Below are 13,603 nucleotides of genomic sequence, written 5' to 3'. Positions count from 1 at the left end.
GAACCTAATGAGCCAGGCATCTCCACTCTGACACTTACGCTTGGCTAGGCAACCCTTATTACAGCACCGCAGCACACTTACTCACACCAAGACACCAGCACACAGAGCACTCTGAACTGGCCAGGTTACAACAGCTAGTCTTCGGATGCAAAGTGCCCACCATATGAAAATGCCTTTTTATTGTCCCTTAGGAGAAATTGTCATATTACGCTTTATGTGTTTTTGTGTCGCTTTGAGACATGGCAAGCTCCTCCAAATACATAAAGCAGCATGGTGGCCGATGTTGCATATGGGGCCAGAATCCATGTGCCCTTTTGAATAGTCGCTTATTACTCTAGTTTATTGTGGACAGAAATTGCACTTTCTGTTGCATGCTACTGCGATGTACTTTCAAAAGACGAACACAAAGCAAGTCTATCTTGTAGAGCAACATCCGAGGCTCTGCCAAGACGTACCCCGTGGAGCTATGATTGTTTTGGCTGCTCCCGTATAAAAAGCCCTCGACTTCAAAAGCGCTTCCTACAACTGTTTAAGTGGTAAACCAGCGGGGCAGTAGGAGGCCAATCAGCAGCAAGTAGGGCCAACATAGTTAAGTTTCCTCCAAATAAACAGGCAGCCATGACAGTGCACAGGGGAGGTGCTTAGAAGCAATACTTACAAACTCGCAACAGCCCAGAGCACCGAGTTTGACCCATAAAGAGACAAAAGACGCAGACATGAAAGAGTTTTTAATCTAAAATGAGGTGAGTCGAATGGCGCTGATGTAAGACATGATTTCTGTTGTGTTGCACCGCACTGATTGGGCTTTTTTCACGTGTGTGGGTTGGAGTATATGATTACACTTAAGATGAAGAGGGACGAGTAGGAGCTTTATACAGAAAACTTGATGCCTTATAATAAAGTCAGGTTTTTCTGTTCAATTTTCTTCAATTGTGTGATATTATTAGGCTTATAGTTTGTCTATATTTTTCATGATACAAATGTCAAAGTTGAAAGACTTGGGAACAACAGTACAACAATAATTATTTGTTCAGAAGAACTTTGTTCACCTTGTGGTTCAGACAAGAATGATGAAAATCTATGAGTTATGTGCCTGTAGAGATTGTGTTGTAGATATCACATTTGTTACATATACTTTTAAAAATCATATTTTTCTGACAAGTCTTTCTCAGAGAAACTGCAGGGGGTAGGGATGTTTTTGGCAAACCTTTTGAAATGATGGCTGCAAAAATAAGAAAAAGGTGCAATTAGCATGTTTTCACAAATATTCCAACGAGATGAAGTAGCATTATTTCAACAGGAGCCACCTGGCTACAGAGATAGGAGATGACTGGCTGGGCACCAATCAGTCTGTAAACAGAAAAAAACAATACTAGCTCATTCGCCTGTATGGCTATATACTGCAGCTATGGAAATATGGATCTCTCTTTGGCTTTTTAAATGCACTGACTTTTACTACATAATCCACATTTGGCTGAGCTTGTGAATGTAGAAAAGTAATTTCAAAGAATCGTATTTTTCCAATGCGTGTGTCGTTTCGACACTGTGGTGTGCACATTCTTTTATTCAGTGTGTATTTGTGTGGATGTAAACTCGGCGTCACAGGTCATGCTGGCTGCAATCTCACAGGGGTTTAACCTTGGTAAATCCACTATTAGGTCTTCTGAGAATGATGATGTGAGCAGTAGATCCTCCCCGATGGTTTCACTTTCTAAGAGCCTCCAGCAGGTCACAAATCGAGAAGTCGCGCTGGTATTACAAGGTCAAAGGTTGGCCAACTTTCAATATGATGACAATTCCAAGCTGGCATTTTCATTTCCTGAAAAGACTGATTTCTCATGGCAGCTGCGGCCACAAAGATGTTTGCTTATTTTTGTTCAAATACAATATTTTCCCCAGATGGAGAATACTGTACATACCGCAGAAATGCGTAAAAACGCACACCTTTTTGGTCACAGTCACGTTTCCCATTGAAAATTCAAATCAATATGGTTCCTCTATCAATACACATGCATAAAATCACACCATTTCTTGCCTGCACATACGCCCTGCTTCTCACATATTTTTGGTTTCTTTCATTTTGTCCTTCAAATGTCTTCTAAGGTGCAGCCGTACAGCAAACCAGTGGGAGTAGCTGATGTTTTTAATGGCATAGGGTTTGTCTCCTGGTGGTGAGATAAACATGGGGAAGAGATTAAAACCCCAGGCCTTCTTCCACAATCTCTTGCCTTCATCCTGCCTCCTCATGCAGTGGTCATGCCGGGCCGGCCCAGCAGAGTCTAATTCAAAACCAAACCTACCCGTCGTATTGGCCGTACTGGAATCTGAAAAAATCGAGGCTGCACTGATGTTGATAGTGTGGCAGATGTGAGCGACGGACGGCTGCCAAACTGTCAAGTGCATCCCACTGGGCTAATCGCACTAGCAAGATTTACATATTTACTGAATAGACAGGAAGAAATACAGTAGCTGAATATAGAAGCTTCCAGTACCATTTCCATTAAATCTTAATTAGTATTTAGTATTAAATTATGACATACGTGGATCATCATATAGCATTTTGTTTATTGTATAACCTATATATAAATCTAAAGCATTTAACTACAGAAGCAGGTGGTTTCCTCTTCAAAACTCCAGAACCAAGAAGCTCCACCTTCCACTGCAAAAAGCAGTGGATTTTGATTTCTGTGTTTTTATTGTTGTTTCCTGAATGATTTTTTAACCCGACCTGTATAAACCAGGTCATTTATTAATTAACCCACATAAGTACAAAAAGCAAGTAAAGGTAGGGGATAGGTGAAAACTTACATTTTACAGGACTAAATGCAGAACAAAACAAATCAGTCATCATCATCATCATCATCATCAAAATATAAATAAGTTAGAGACTTCCTACATTATCTTTTGCTTAAAGAGCAAATAGATTACGACATGAACATACCAATTAGACAATCTCTGGTACTACAGGTTAATTCTATGCTCTGTGTTCCATTACCAGGCTGTCGTGTTATATATTCTTATTAGAAGGTTATTGCATTGGTCCATTTATGTAGTCTGTGGGTGACAAAACCTTGGTCCCAGAGGTTCAGGGCATGCCCTCTACAGCTCTCCTTTGCAGAGAAGGCCAGCCGTGCCATCAGCCTGCCTGGACCCTGATGAGCTGCAGCACTTACTATGAGTAGCTAAATACGTCACTTCCATTGTCAGTGTGATTAGGCCAAAGCATGGGGCCTCAGGTGGAACTACACCCAGAGCGTATGATTAGCTCTGCCATTAACTGACATTCACACTAATCGCTAATATCAGGTCTGTCGAGGAGGGAGGATACAACCTGCAGTCTGTCAGATAATGTTGGAAAGGATGAAGCATTGCTGGAAAAGGTGTGGGAATATGGGCTTCCACTTGTACACCTCGTCAATCAGTGAAGTGAGGCAGGCACACGAGCTGCAGTCATGCATATACACCAGTCACAGAACGCACCAGAACTGCCATTTGTAAACACTACAAGTGTACCACAACCTACAGGGATTCATCTGTTTAAAAAGGGATTGGCAGTGGAGGCTTTTTACCATCGGAAAAAGTCCTGGCCTTGTAAATGTGCTACTGAGTAGATACTGTATTTGAATTCTCTCCAGCAGTAACAGCACTGGCCATTTGTTTGGGAGGCTTTTGGACTGGATATTAAAGGATTGGTTAACTTCTCTTCTCTTGGTGCAAATACACCTCTGAAGTCTGGCCATCTTTAAAACTCAAATGACCCAGCTCCCACTCTTGCCCGAACAAAAGAAAGCATTATCAAACTCACTCTCAGCAGTGCTAGATCCATTTGGTAAACAGCCTGTGTCCTACAGTAGTAATCAGAGGGTATTTTTGAGGGATTTGCAGGCTGGCCAGGAGGCATCCGCTGGAGTGATCTCTAATTGCTAGAAGCGGAGGCCTAGACTGCCTGGCGCTCTTTTGAAGCCCAAGGAGCCAGCAGGGGAGGCGTCCCACTGAGGCGCGCTCCTTTCTCTTTATTTCCTCCTCTTTCTCTTCCTGGCCGAGCCTTTTATTCGACTTCTCCGTACTAAAGCCCTCGTCCTCCACTATACTTGTTCCTCGTTTTTCCCTCCTACTCAGTCAATGAGCCAGCAATCACTTTGCAGACAGACATCCTCTGCTCAGCCGGCCATGTTCAATCCCGAGCATCGGTGGCTGATGAGCCATTGTAGTGACGTCAAACAGCAGAGCTTTTCAGGGAGCAGCAGTTAACCTGGAAGGTGCAGGAGCCTCCACAGGTTACACGATTCATACTGGCACTCTTTGTAGGAAATAATGAATGTAATATGCCAAGGAGATGAAAGATAATGAGGCCAATTATTTTTGTTCTTCTCACCCAGCGAGGCGAGAGAAGTACATTTATGTCATATAGTTGGGGTTTAATGACACCTAATACCACTCAAGTCTTTGTTATGGTTAAGCTTATGTATCCTAGGGCCAGAGCTTATGAAGCACTTTTGAGTGTGACGAAGACACTGCAAATGCTAAACAATGTGCTTTTAAAGTTAGCCCAGAGCTGAATATTTTTGTTGTTAATGTCCACACTGCACAGCACGGCACTGTAAAATGTGCCTTGAAAATGCACAAAGGCAAACACATTCAAAACCGCATGCTGTCACTGGCGTGCACAGCCATTCACAGACACAGGCAGTTGTTTGGAAGGCAGCTTTCTCAGTGTGACATTGACTTCTCAGTGCCAATTCCACACTGGGAGCTTCACTTGCTAGCTTTGCTGCCAATTCAGGTAAAGAGATTACAGAAACACACAATGCAGTCTTCTGTTCCTCTGCCAAGAAGAAAACCAGCCCTTTAAGCTCACATAAAGGCCTATACACAAATGCACACAGCCTTGGCCTCAGACACACACAACCAGGAATCCCAAGCTTCTCCAGGAACATGCTTCCTGTAATAAGCAGCAAAATTCCCCTCTTTATCCACTCCTCACTGCTGTTGCACATTACTAATACTTGCATCATTCAAAAACATATTTAGCTTTACAATCAGTCAGAAAGCAATTATGAAGTTACTATAATGGGTAGTGTCTGGTCTGAACTAGTGTAAAACAATATAAAAGCAAGTTACATGGACTTACATCAGCGTTCTTAATGGGATAATGTGTGAACAAGGACAAACAGGTACACATTTAGTATTTTTACCCACAAAACTATATAACTAAAGCTTGAATCATGCAGTCTCAGTAGCATGCAGTTTTGACCCAATTAATCAGCTACTTCTAATTGTAGGAGAGTCATTTAGCATTGGGATGGCAATGCACTCATTTGCATTGTATCTTTTTGAATTCATGTGGATTAGTTAGGATGCTGGGAAGCAGCCTGTGAATAATCAAATCAGAGTAATTGTATAGCGATAGTATATAGTCCCACTTGAAAGGATCCTATGTGGATTGTGGAATTATGATACAGAGCAAAGGGATGCAGAGAAGAGAAGGGAGACAAATTATGGCATAGTAAAGTACCACTTAATAAAGTGTGGTTTTAAGTAGCAGATGAATCGTTCATTTAACAAGTGCCGCACCTTTCTTTCAAAATGCTACATTTTACATCAAAAAGATCATAATAAATAAATCATCATATATTCTTCAGTGCCACCTTTCCTTGACCAAGTATCTGTATTTTGCTGTCAAACACTTGTGATCATGTCATATAGATGTGAAAGCAGAGAATCAATGGCTACAGGCTACACCGGCCTCTTGTAGATCACGTCATTCATCAATTCAAATTCATCAGAACATGGCCAAGGACAGTATTCACAAGTGAACAAATATAAATATATAAAAAATATGGCACTTTTGATAGTGATAACCACATCTGTTAAGTAAAATTGCTAATAACTGAATCTGGATCTGTAATCTGAGATGGACACCATTCTACTATGACCTCTAAAGGACACAAGCATCTAAACATAATTGAAATAGTACTGTATACTGCAAATCTGAGTTTAAACTAAATAAATTAGATACATTAGTTGCACCTGAAATCCTCTTGTGAATATGTGACATAATAAACTACATATTTTCATTAAATTTGTTAGTATACATCTTGTACCTAGCAAGGCAGTTTAACTGAGCCAAAACACCTAAGTCATGGAAGAAATGCCCACATTAGTAAGTGTCTTTCTGTCAGAAAATGAGTGTCAGGCAGAAAAATAGAAGGTGGAAAAGAGGCGGGAACGAGACACACTGCAGTGGAGCGTGGAACAATGGACGCCCTCTGGCATCAACCTCTGGACAGCCGGCGCCGCTCACCGAAGACACCCAGCGCACCCACAATGCCTCTGCACTGGGAAGGAAGGCTTTGGAGAGTTCAATTTCCAACACAATTGGCCTTATTCTAGTCTTTTAAATGCCAGCGAGATGGTGTGCAGCTTGTGCCTTTGTGAGCAGCTTTGCTTACAGTCACTGTCCTTCGAGCAGGAATGACAGAGCCACCAGTGCAATGGTGGCACGGCAAAAACAGTCCAGAAATAGTGTAAAAGAAAAACAGAATTAGAGTGAATCAAAAGGAGGTACAAAAGCAGGGAAAGGGTAGCAAATGTGGCACACAGGGAGCGTCTAAAGGACAATGCTGCTGCTAGTGGAGTGTGACGTCTGTCCTCCAACCAATTCACCACAGTCTCAGAGAAAGCACACTACAATCAAGTGTCCATCATGCCCTCACCAGCACACCAGCACTGCCACACTCTGCTACAGACCAGAAGAAAACACAAACTGGGAGAGGTACCAGCTTAAGTGTGGTTGGTAAAATATTAAGGTGCGTCACAGGTCCATTATCATAATACAACAATATAATGTTGTAGCACCAACTTTTTAAGTGTATACTTATAAATGGTGAGTTGAGGTGGGTAATATGAAAAATGTAAAATATTGCAACTGTTGTTTTGGAGAGATGTCAAATTGTAATATGGAATATATCCTGCACAATACAACCACATGTAATAATCTTTCAAACACTATAAAGTAGAGCCCGACCGATATGGATTTTGCTGTGGCCGATATGAAACCAATATAATGGAAGTTGGAGCTGCCGATAGCCGATATAATCACCGATATATTTAGTGATGTAAAAATTCACTGTAAATGTTGAATTGTTTAAAAAACTTAGGTTTGGCTCTGGTGGATTTTAAATTGGGTTTATTTAGGCAACATTTATTGTTATTCTGCCTCTTTACATCATATTTATAGACAGTAGGTTGACTTAATGGCATTTTTGCATCACATTCTAGACACTCGTGATGGGTATTCCAGTTCTTTTTAGAGAACCGGCTCTTTTGGCTCGGCTCACTAAAAGCTGCTGGTTCTTTTGGCTCCCAAGTGGCTCTTCAGATTGTTTTGTTGCAAGCAGGAATAAAGCACATCTAAAGCAGGACTGAATCAGGACTGAACCAGGTCTAAACCAGGACTGAAAAAGGACTAAACCGGGACTTATTTATTTTATGCTAAACTACAGTCAAATATGCTCGTTTTTTTTTTTTTTTTTTTTTTTTTTTAATCCTACGTACACGCAAATTTCTCAGTTTCGTTTTTAGCCGCTGCCGCTGTCAAACCACGAATCTGCACGCGGCGTGAAGAGAAAAAAAGTGAGAGAAAGAGAAAACACGGCTCCCAATAAGGATCAGGCTCCCGTCGTTCCCTTTAAAGAGCCAGTTCTAAGAGTCATTTCGTTCACGACGGACCCATAACTAGTAAAGAAAGTTGCGCTATTAGCCTTTAGCCGTAAATACGTGTGCGCCGCGGTAATTTATTATATGCGCAAATGTCATAATTCACACGTCTGTTCACAGCTCATTTACATATCAGTGCAGGTCCAGTAGCAAATATACGGCCAATATAGTCACTTTAGAACAGACCAATAGAAAACAGTCTGTTTATGTGCGGGAGCTACAGCAGCTAACCCATAACAAATGACAAAAACTAGCTTCAGAGTCGACATATTTCCAACACTCACCGCTCATACAGGCTCCTCCTCACATCACAAATCCGCACTAATAAATGTCCTTTTAATCCAGACTCAAACTGATGGTCCGTAAAAAGAATATAATCTCAGTGTTTGGATGTGTCTGCAGGTGTAAACAAACACACGTGAGTGACGCGACTCTGTGGTGTGTTCAGGGACAGTACGGACACACACTGACAAATGACTCCGTAGATAAATACTGATGTGGAGCCACATATTAGGACATTTATCTGTCTGTAAATTGGATTAAATGAACAGAATGTAGAGAGTCTAAGCTTTATAACGAGGTATAACATGCCCACGTGAAATATCGGCCCCTATCAGCAAGCATATCGGCCGATAGCCGACATGCATAAAGTTGCCCATATCAGCCGATAATATCGGCCAACCGATATATCGGTCAGGCTCTACTATATAGTGATATTTTTGCACTTTTGTGGCTAATTTGATAGTTCCTTCATGGTTTGATTGATACTCAAAATCGTCTTACTTGAAAATTGTCATCAGGATTATCCCGAAAAATATCAAAAATATTAATTTTTGAGTGACATTATTCAAGAATGTTTATAAAATAGATGATAACTGTTCTAATGTTGTAAATATTTATGCTTTATGAAACTGTATTCAATGAAAGACCATTAACTGAATGCAATGCGAGTGTGTTATTTAGTTAACTGCACACCATGCTGTTAAGTTCACTATATGACAAGGATTCATAACAGAGAGAGAAGGGTTATGTCCTGTGGTGTTGTATTGCTATATTTGAGAGATAACTCAGTTGCTGTTAATGATTATAAATTGATCTTTAAAAATATTTGTTTTAAATTAATTACACAGCTCCACCTCCATTTGTCAAGTCTATGCGCTTAACTCCTAATCTGTGACCTACTGAGATGCCAACAAATATATGCATCCCATATGAAATAACCTTTATTTAATCCAAATGATCATTACAGTACATATCTCACAAAGAATGATGTAATTGTATAAAGTATAAGGTTATACAGATTACACCTATGAAAGAGAGCTGTACAATATGTTACAACTGTGGTGACAAATTTACTAAAAAATGAAAAACCTCTCCCATGGTACTTTGCACAGCACTAGAAACTACTTATTATGGGGGCAGGCGAATGTGGAATAAGCAAAAAGCTTTTAAAGAACTAAAGAACTGCACACTGTGCCATTTGGACAGTTGAAGCACAGAATCATAGAAATGTATTATTTTTTATATGTTGCAGCCAGGGCACAAAAATATGGAATTATTTTTTCATGAATCAATCCGCAGGACAAAAATGAACACAGGTGGGGAATTGATTTAGACACAGGCTTGCGGATCCCCATCACTGTCACTGCAGGCAGTGGAAGGCTGGTCCCAATGATCTGCACTGCTCCTCTGTGGACATGTGGCTGCTAGGGCATTAATATTACACAATCACACCAACGGCTCGTTTAACTCCCATGAATTATTCACCCTTTCTTTGGCCCTCCCAGATATCCTGGGCTCTTCATTTAGGAAACCTGTTGTGATCCAAAAAGAACACAATATCAAAATAAGATGTTGGAAGCGCCACTTGGTGACATCCTGAATACCACTCTGTGAAAATCAGGAAATACACCAAAGTCACTCGGATAGACTTGAGTCCCAGTGACCAGGGACATGTTTCTGAGGAGACAACTGCTGTTTCCGTGGGAATATGAAGATCATCAAATGCAATCTTTGCCTTTGCCTTACTCCTTTTACATCCATAAATCCTATATAAACATAATATACAATGTTCCTAATAAATATCCCTGATGCTGTTCTGCTAAACTAAGATGCCACCAGGTCAAACTGTAAAGGGTAACCATAAGAATTCATGTTTTTCTAGGTATTTTTTTGTAATCAATCATATTAATAATTAAAATAATGGAAGACTGTGAAGTTTAATGCCATACTGTGGAACATTCCAGGCAAACCAATGAACTCTTCATCAAGAAAAACAGGTGGTGTCATCAAATGGAAGTTATTGTTCGTCATGACATAGAAAATTGTTTTACTTTCAAACCTTGACTGTGTGTATTTTCTATTGTGTAAAAATGTAATAGTTCTTTATCACTTCATCATTTATTTTTATTTACACTATACAGAATGTACAAACGTTGTTCATATTCCAGTAGCAGATCCCCTGTTTTTCCATCAAAGTCTCCATTTGAAGGGCATTTTGTAAACCCAGAGGCATCCTCCTGTTCCTCAGAGGCCCTCAGTGCAGGCACACACAGGAGCAGCAGCAGAGAGAGGCTGAGGGAAAAGCCTGTGTCTCAAAGCAGACCTCACACTGCGTTCTGTCACTACAGATCAAAATCCCCTCAAAGCCATAGATCACTTCCACTATAGTTCACATGTTCCACACTTAGAGACTGTTTACCAGCCTCTAAAAGGGTTCGGCACACTCACACACACTCTCTCTCTTTCTCTCTCTCTCAGACAGTTACATTGAGAAGAGAGAGGAGAGTAAAGCAGACATTACTAACCCAAAATACAGCATCCTATCCCATCCACTTAAACATTTATCCAGGTAGGAGAGGAAATGTTTACATCTATATGGCAAAACAGCACTCAGCCAGGCGCAGTGGAGACGTGGTATGGCAGCTCCCCTGTACAAGCGAGCTGATTGGTGTGACAAACAGAGAAGTGCCGGCTCCTTTTTCCACTGAAAATACCTGTCAGTGCCTGTCGACTTCTCAGGCACGCCATGATGTAGCGACATACACACAGCCAGGGACAGTCTGTCTCCCAAACTTTACTACAGCAGCCAGCAGCTAGGAGCCAGCGCTAAATAGCAACGTGTTTCAAGAGGATATACATTTTTATATTACTGCTTAAGTAGATGCAAGTGGATTTAGAGTTATCAGTCAAGTCATCTGTTTAATCAAAACCTTCAAAGTTTCTGAAATCACCATCCACGTACACAAATGTAAGTATAAGTTATATATATATAAGTTGAATGGACACAATTGGCCAGATATGGAATATTTTGCCTAAATAAATGAATAGTGGGGACAGTGGGGACAGGTGGGCATATAGGATGGGAAGTGCGTTCATTCACACAGTATTTAGGTGAAGGTTAAGCTGGCTTTTTTCTTGTAAATTGGCATGTATAGTAAAGGTGACACTAGCTGTTACTGAATTAGACCACTGAGTACAGCCTGCATCTAATTGTAAAGCATTCTGGGATGAGAGTGTGTTGGCTGTCCTTGGCTCGTCCCCCCTGCACTGCCATTTGAAAAAGCCGCTCTAAAGTTGTGCACACGGATACTAGTGGCATGCCAAAAAGTTTGTGGCATGGCAAAGTTTAGACCAGGAGTTCCCAAACTTTTCAGGCCGGAACCTCCAAGTAACCGTGTGACCGACCTGGGACCCTGACAGCAAAATGAAATTGAATATCTGTCATAATTTCAAGTAGCAGTACATTTAAAATCAGGTTGTGTTTATGTGACTAGGTTGTTCCCCTAATTCCACTACAATGTACTGTTTTCAAAAAAAAAAAAAAATCCTAATTATAAAATTACATCTTCAAAGCCAGCTCACAATCCCCAGTTTCATGCCAACTTAGGGAACCACTGATTTAAACCAATCTCCTCCTTAAATAAATGTGTGATAAATGTTATAGTGTACCATGTTTACCGGTAGAATTTGTCTGCTGCTTCTTACTGACAAGGTTTAAGAGAAAAGTTGAAATGGCTGGATAGGTGAAGCAATACTGTCAAAATGAATATGGAAGCCTTAATCAGATATAGCAAAACAAGCCTCTGAAGGGTTCTTCAGCTGCTTTTACCAATAACACACTATATTTACACCACACAGCTACTGTTCAGACCATAACTTTTCAAAACTCCAAAAGTGTAAGCAAGCAGTTTTAGCTTAACCACCCGCACTGTGAAGGAAAAGCTGTCTTTGGAAAGTCCTCTGCTTGAAAAAGAGAGAGAGAGAGAGCGACGTCCCCCTCCATGTGAGATAAGGAGCCGATGAGAGAGCCCGATAAAGTCAGTGCTTCTCCTGGGCCTTATCTGATGCTGTTATCTGACTGCACAGCGCCCACCATCGCGCCATCTTTACACCCTTTAAGCACCTCTCTGAAACACTCACACCATCAGCCCATCAGCAGTGCCCAGACAGAGCGCGCTAACGCCAGACAAGCTAATGCTCAAAAACATTCTAAACACCCAACCAGCTTATTGATTACTCCGACACGCTCCCATTGTCCAACAGATGGCACACCTAATATCATGTGAAATGGAACTGTTCTGTGGTAGCTCATGGGGAAAGGACATCCAATCACTGTTTTCCCACCTTTCACAAAAAATATAGGGGGAAAAAAGGTTGTGTGCTTACCTCTATGTCTGTTAGTAGTCTTATCAAACATTAGCATGGCGTCATCGACCTGAAAGAAAGAAGAGAAGTACCAGTGTTAGCATTAGCTTAGTTAGCAAGGAGATCACGTAATATTCTCACCACTGACTGATGCCATTCGTATTCTAGTCACTGTAATTACCCATGGATTATACATTCCTATGATATAGTTTTTCTTTCTCGGCATGTCGCTTTTATGCAGTCATGGTGAGGACACAGTTTTTTTCTTTTTTTAAAATATTATTATTACCTTCATTGCTTTGAGAATATAGATGCAAGACTAAGAACTGCAACTCAAATAACAGATCTATATGTAAAGTTCCCATATGGCACACATATCTAAATAATTGTTTTGCCAAATAAACTGGCATTGTTATAACACATTTGCACAAAAAGTGTTTTCTTTTTTTTTCCTCATTAGATAGGGTATACAATACTAACTCTAGCCACAAGAGGTCAGTAGAAAAAATGCTTTAACAGATAATGAGTTCTGTCAAAGAGTAATAACTTTTAAGATTTCCATGTGTTCCCATGTATATACACTGTACAATACAACAGCCTCTGAAAACCAAATAAAAACTGAGAAGCAAACTAAACTTAAATATATCCTGATACATTATATGTGCTTTTCTTTTCTTCATTTTAGCATAGGTAATATACACATAGAAATAACTATGTGTCATAGATATGAACAAACACAGATGTCCGTCCTCAGCCGAAGTGACAGATAGACACATTACAATAAGTGAGCGTGAGACAAATGGGATCTCTCCCTCATCTCTGTGCTGCCACCGCTGCTGCTGCATCCCCCATAATATCATCCCTCATCATGTCCAATAAAGCCACACACAGACAGACAACAGCTTTCCTCTCACCCACCTCAGAAAAACACATCTCTAGAGGCACTCTGCTTTTGTTACTCTATAGAAATCCCTAAAATCGTGAGTAAGGTTGGCCCACTTAGCCTGTGGTTTAGTCCGCGGAGAATAATAAAAAGTACATAGAAGTGGAACGGCAGCAGACAGAGACAAGAGGGGGAACACTGTGCACTCTTCGCTCGGTGGTTATGGTCTCTAGGTAAGGCTGCATGCAGTACAGGGAAGAAGCATCCACGCGAAGAGGAGCCTGTGAGACAAAACTCTGGGCGAGGGGAGGAGGAGGAGAAGAATAGGGGTCTCGCTCCATTCGAAACGTCTGA

General features: G+C 40.8%; 1 protein-coding gene across 12 annotated transcripts in view; it reads right to left on the bottom strand.

Annotated features, from left to right (window-relative positions):
• Window positions 1-13,603, bottom strand: part of LOC110168132 (RNA-binding protein Musashi homolog 2) — a 280,880-nt gene that overhangs the window by 102,828 nt on the left and 164,449 nt on the right. For all 12 annotated transcript variants that reach the window (XM_055149047.1, XM_055149052.1, XM_055149053.1 and 9 more), the window contains exon 7: window positions 12,388-12,436. In XM_055149047.1, the coding sequence (XP_055005022.1) occupies window positions 12,388-12,436 (49 nt within the window). The remainder of the gene's footprint in view (window positions 1-12,387; window positions 12,437-13,603) is intronic.

This window comes from Boleophthalmus pectinirostris, unplaced genomic scaffold (genome assembly GCF_026225935.1).
Source record: "Boleophthalmus pectinirostris isolate CB_2022bp ecotype Guang Dong unplaced genomic scaffold, ASM2622593v1 HiC_scaffold_12, whole genome shotgun sequence".
NCBI lineage: Eukaryota > Metazoa > Chordata > Actinopteri > Gobiiformes > Gobiidae > Boleophthalmus > Boleophthalmus pectinirostris.
This window is presented reverse-complemented; position numbering and strand designations above follow the sequence as displayed.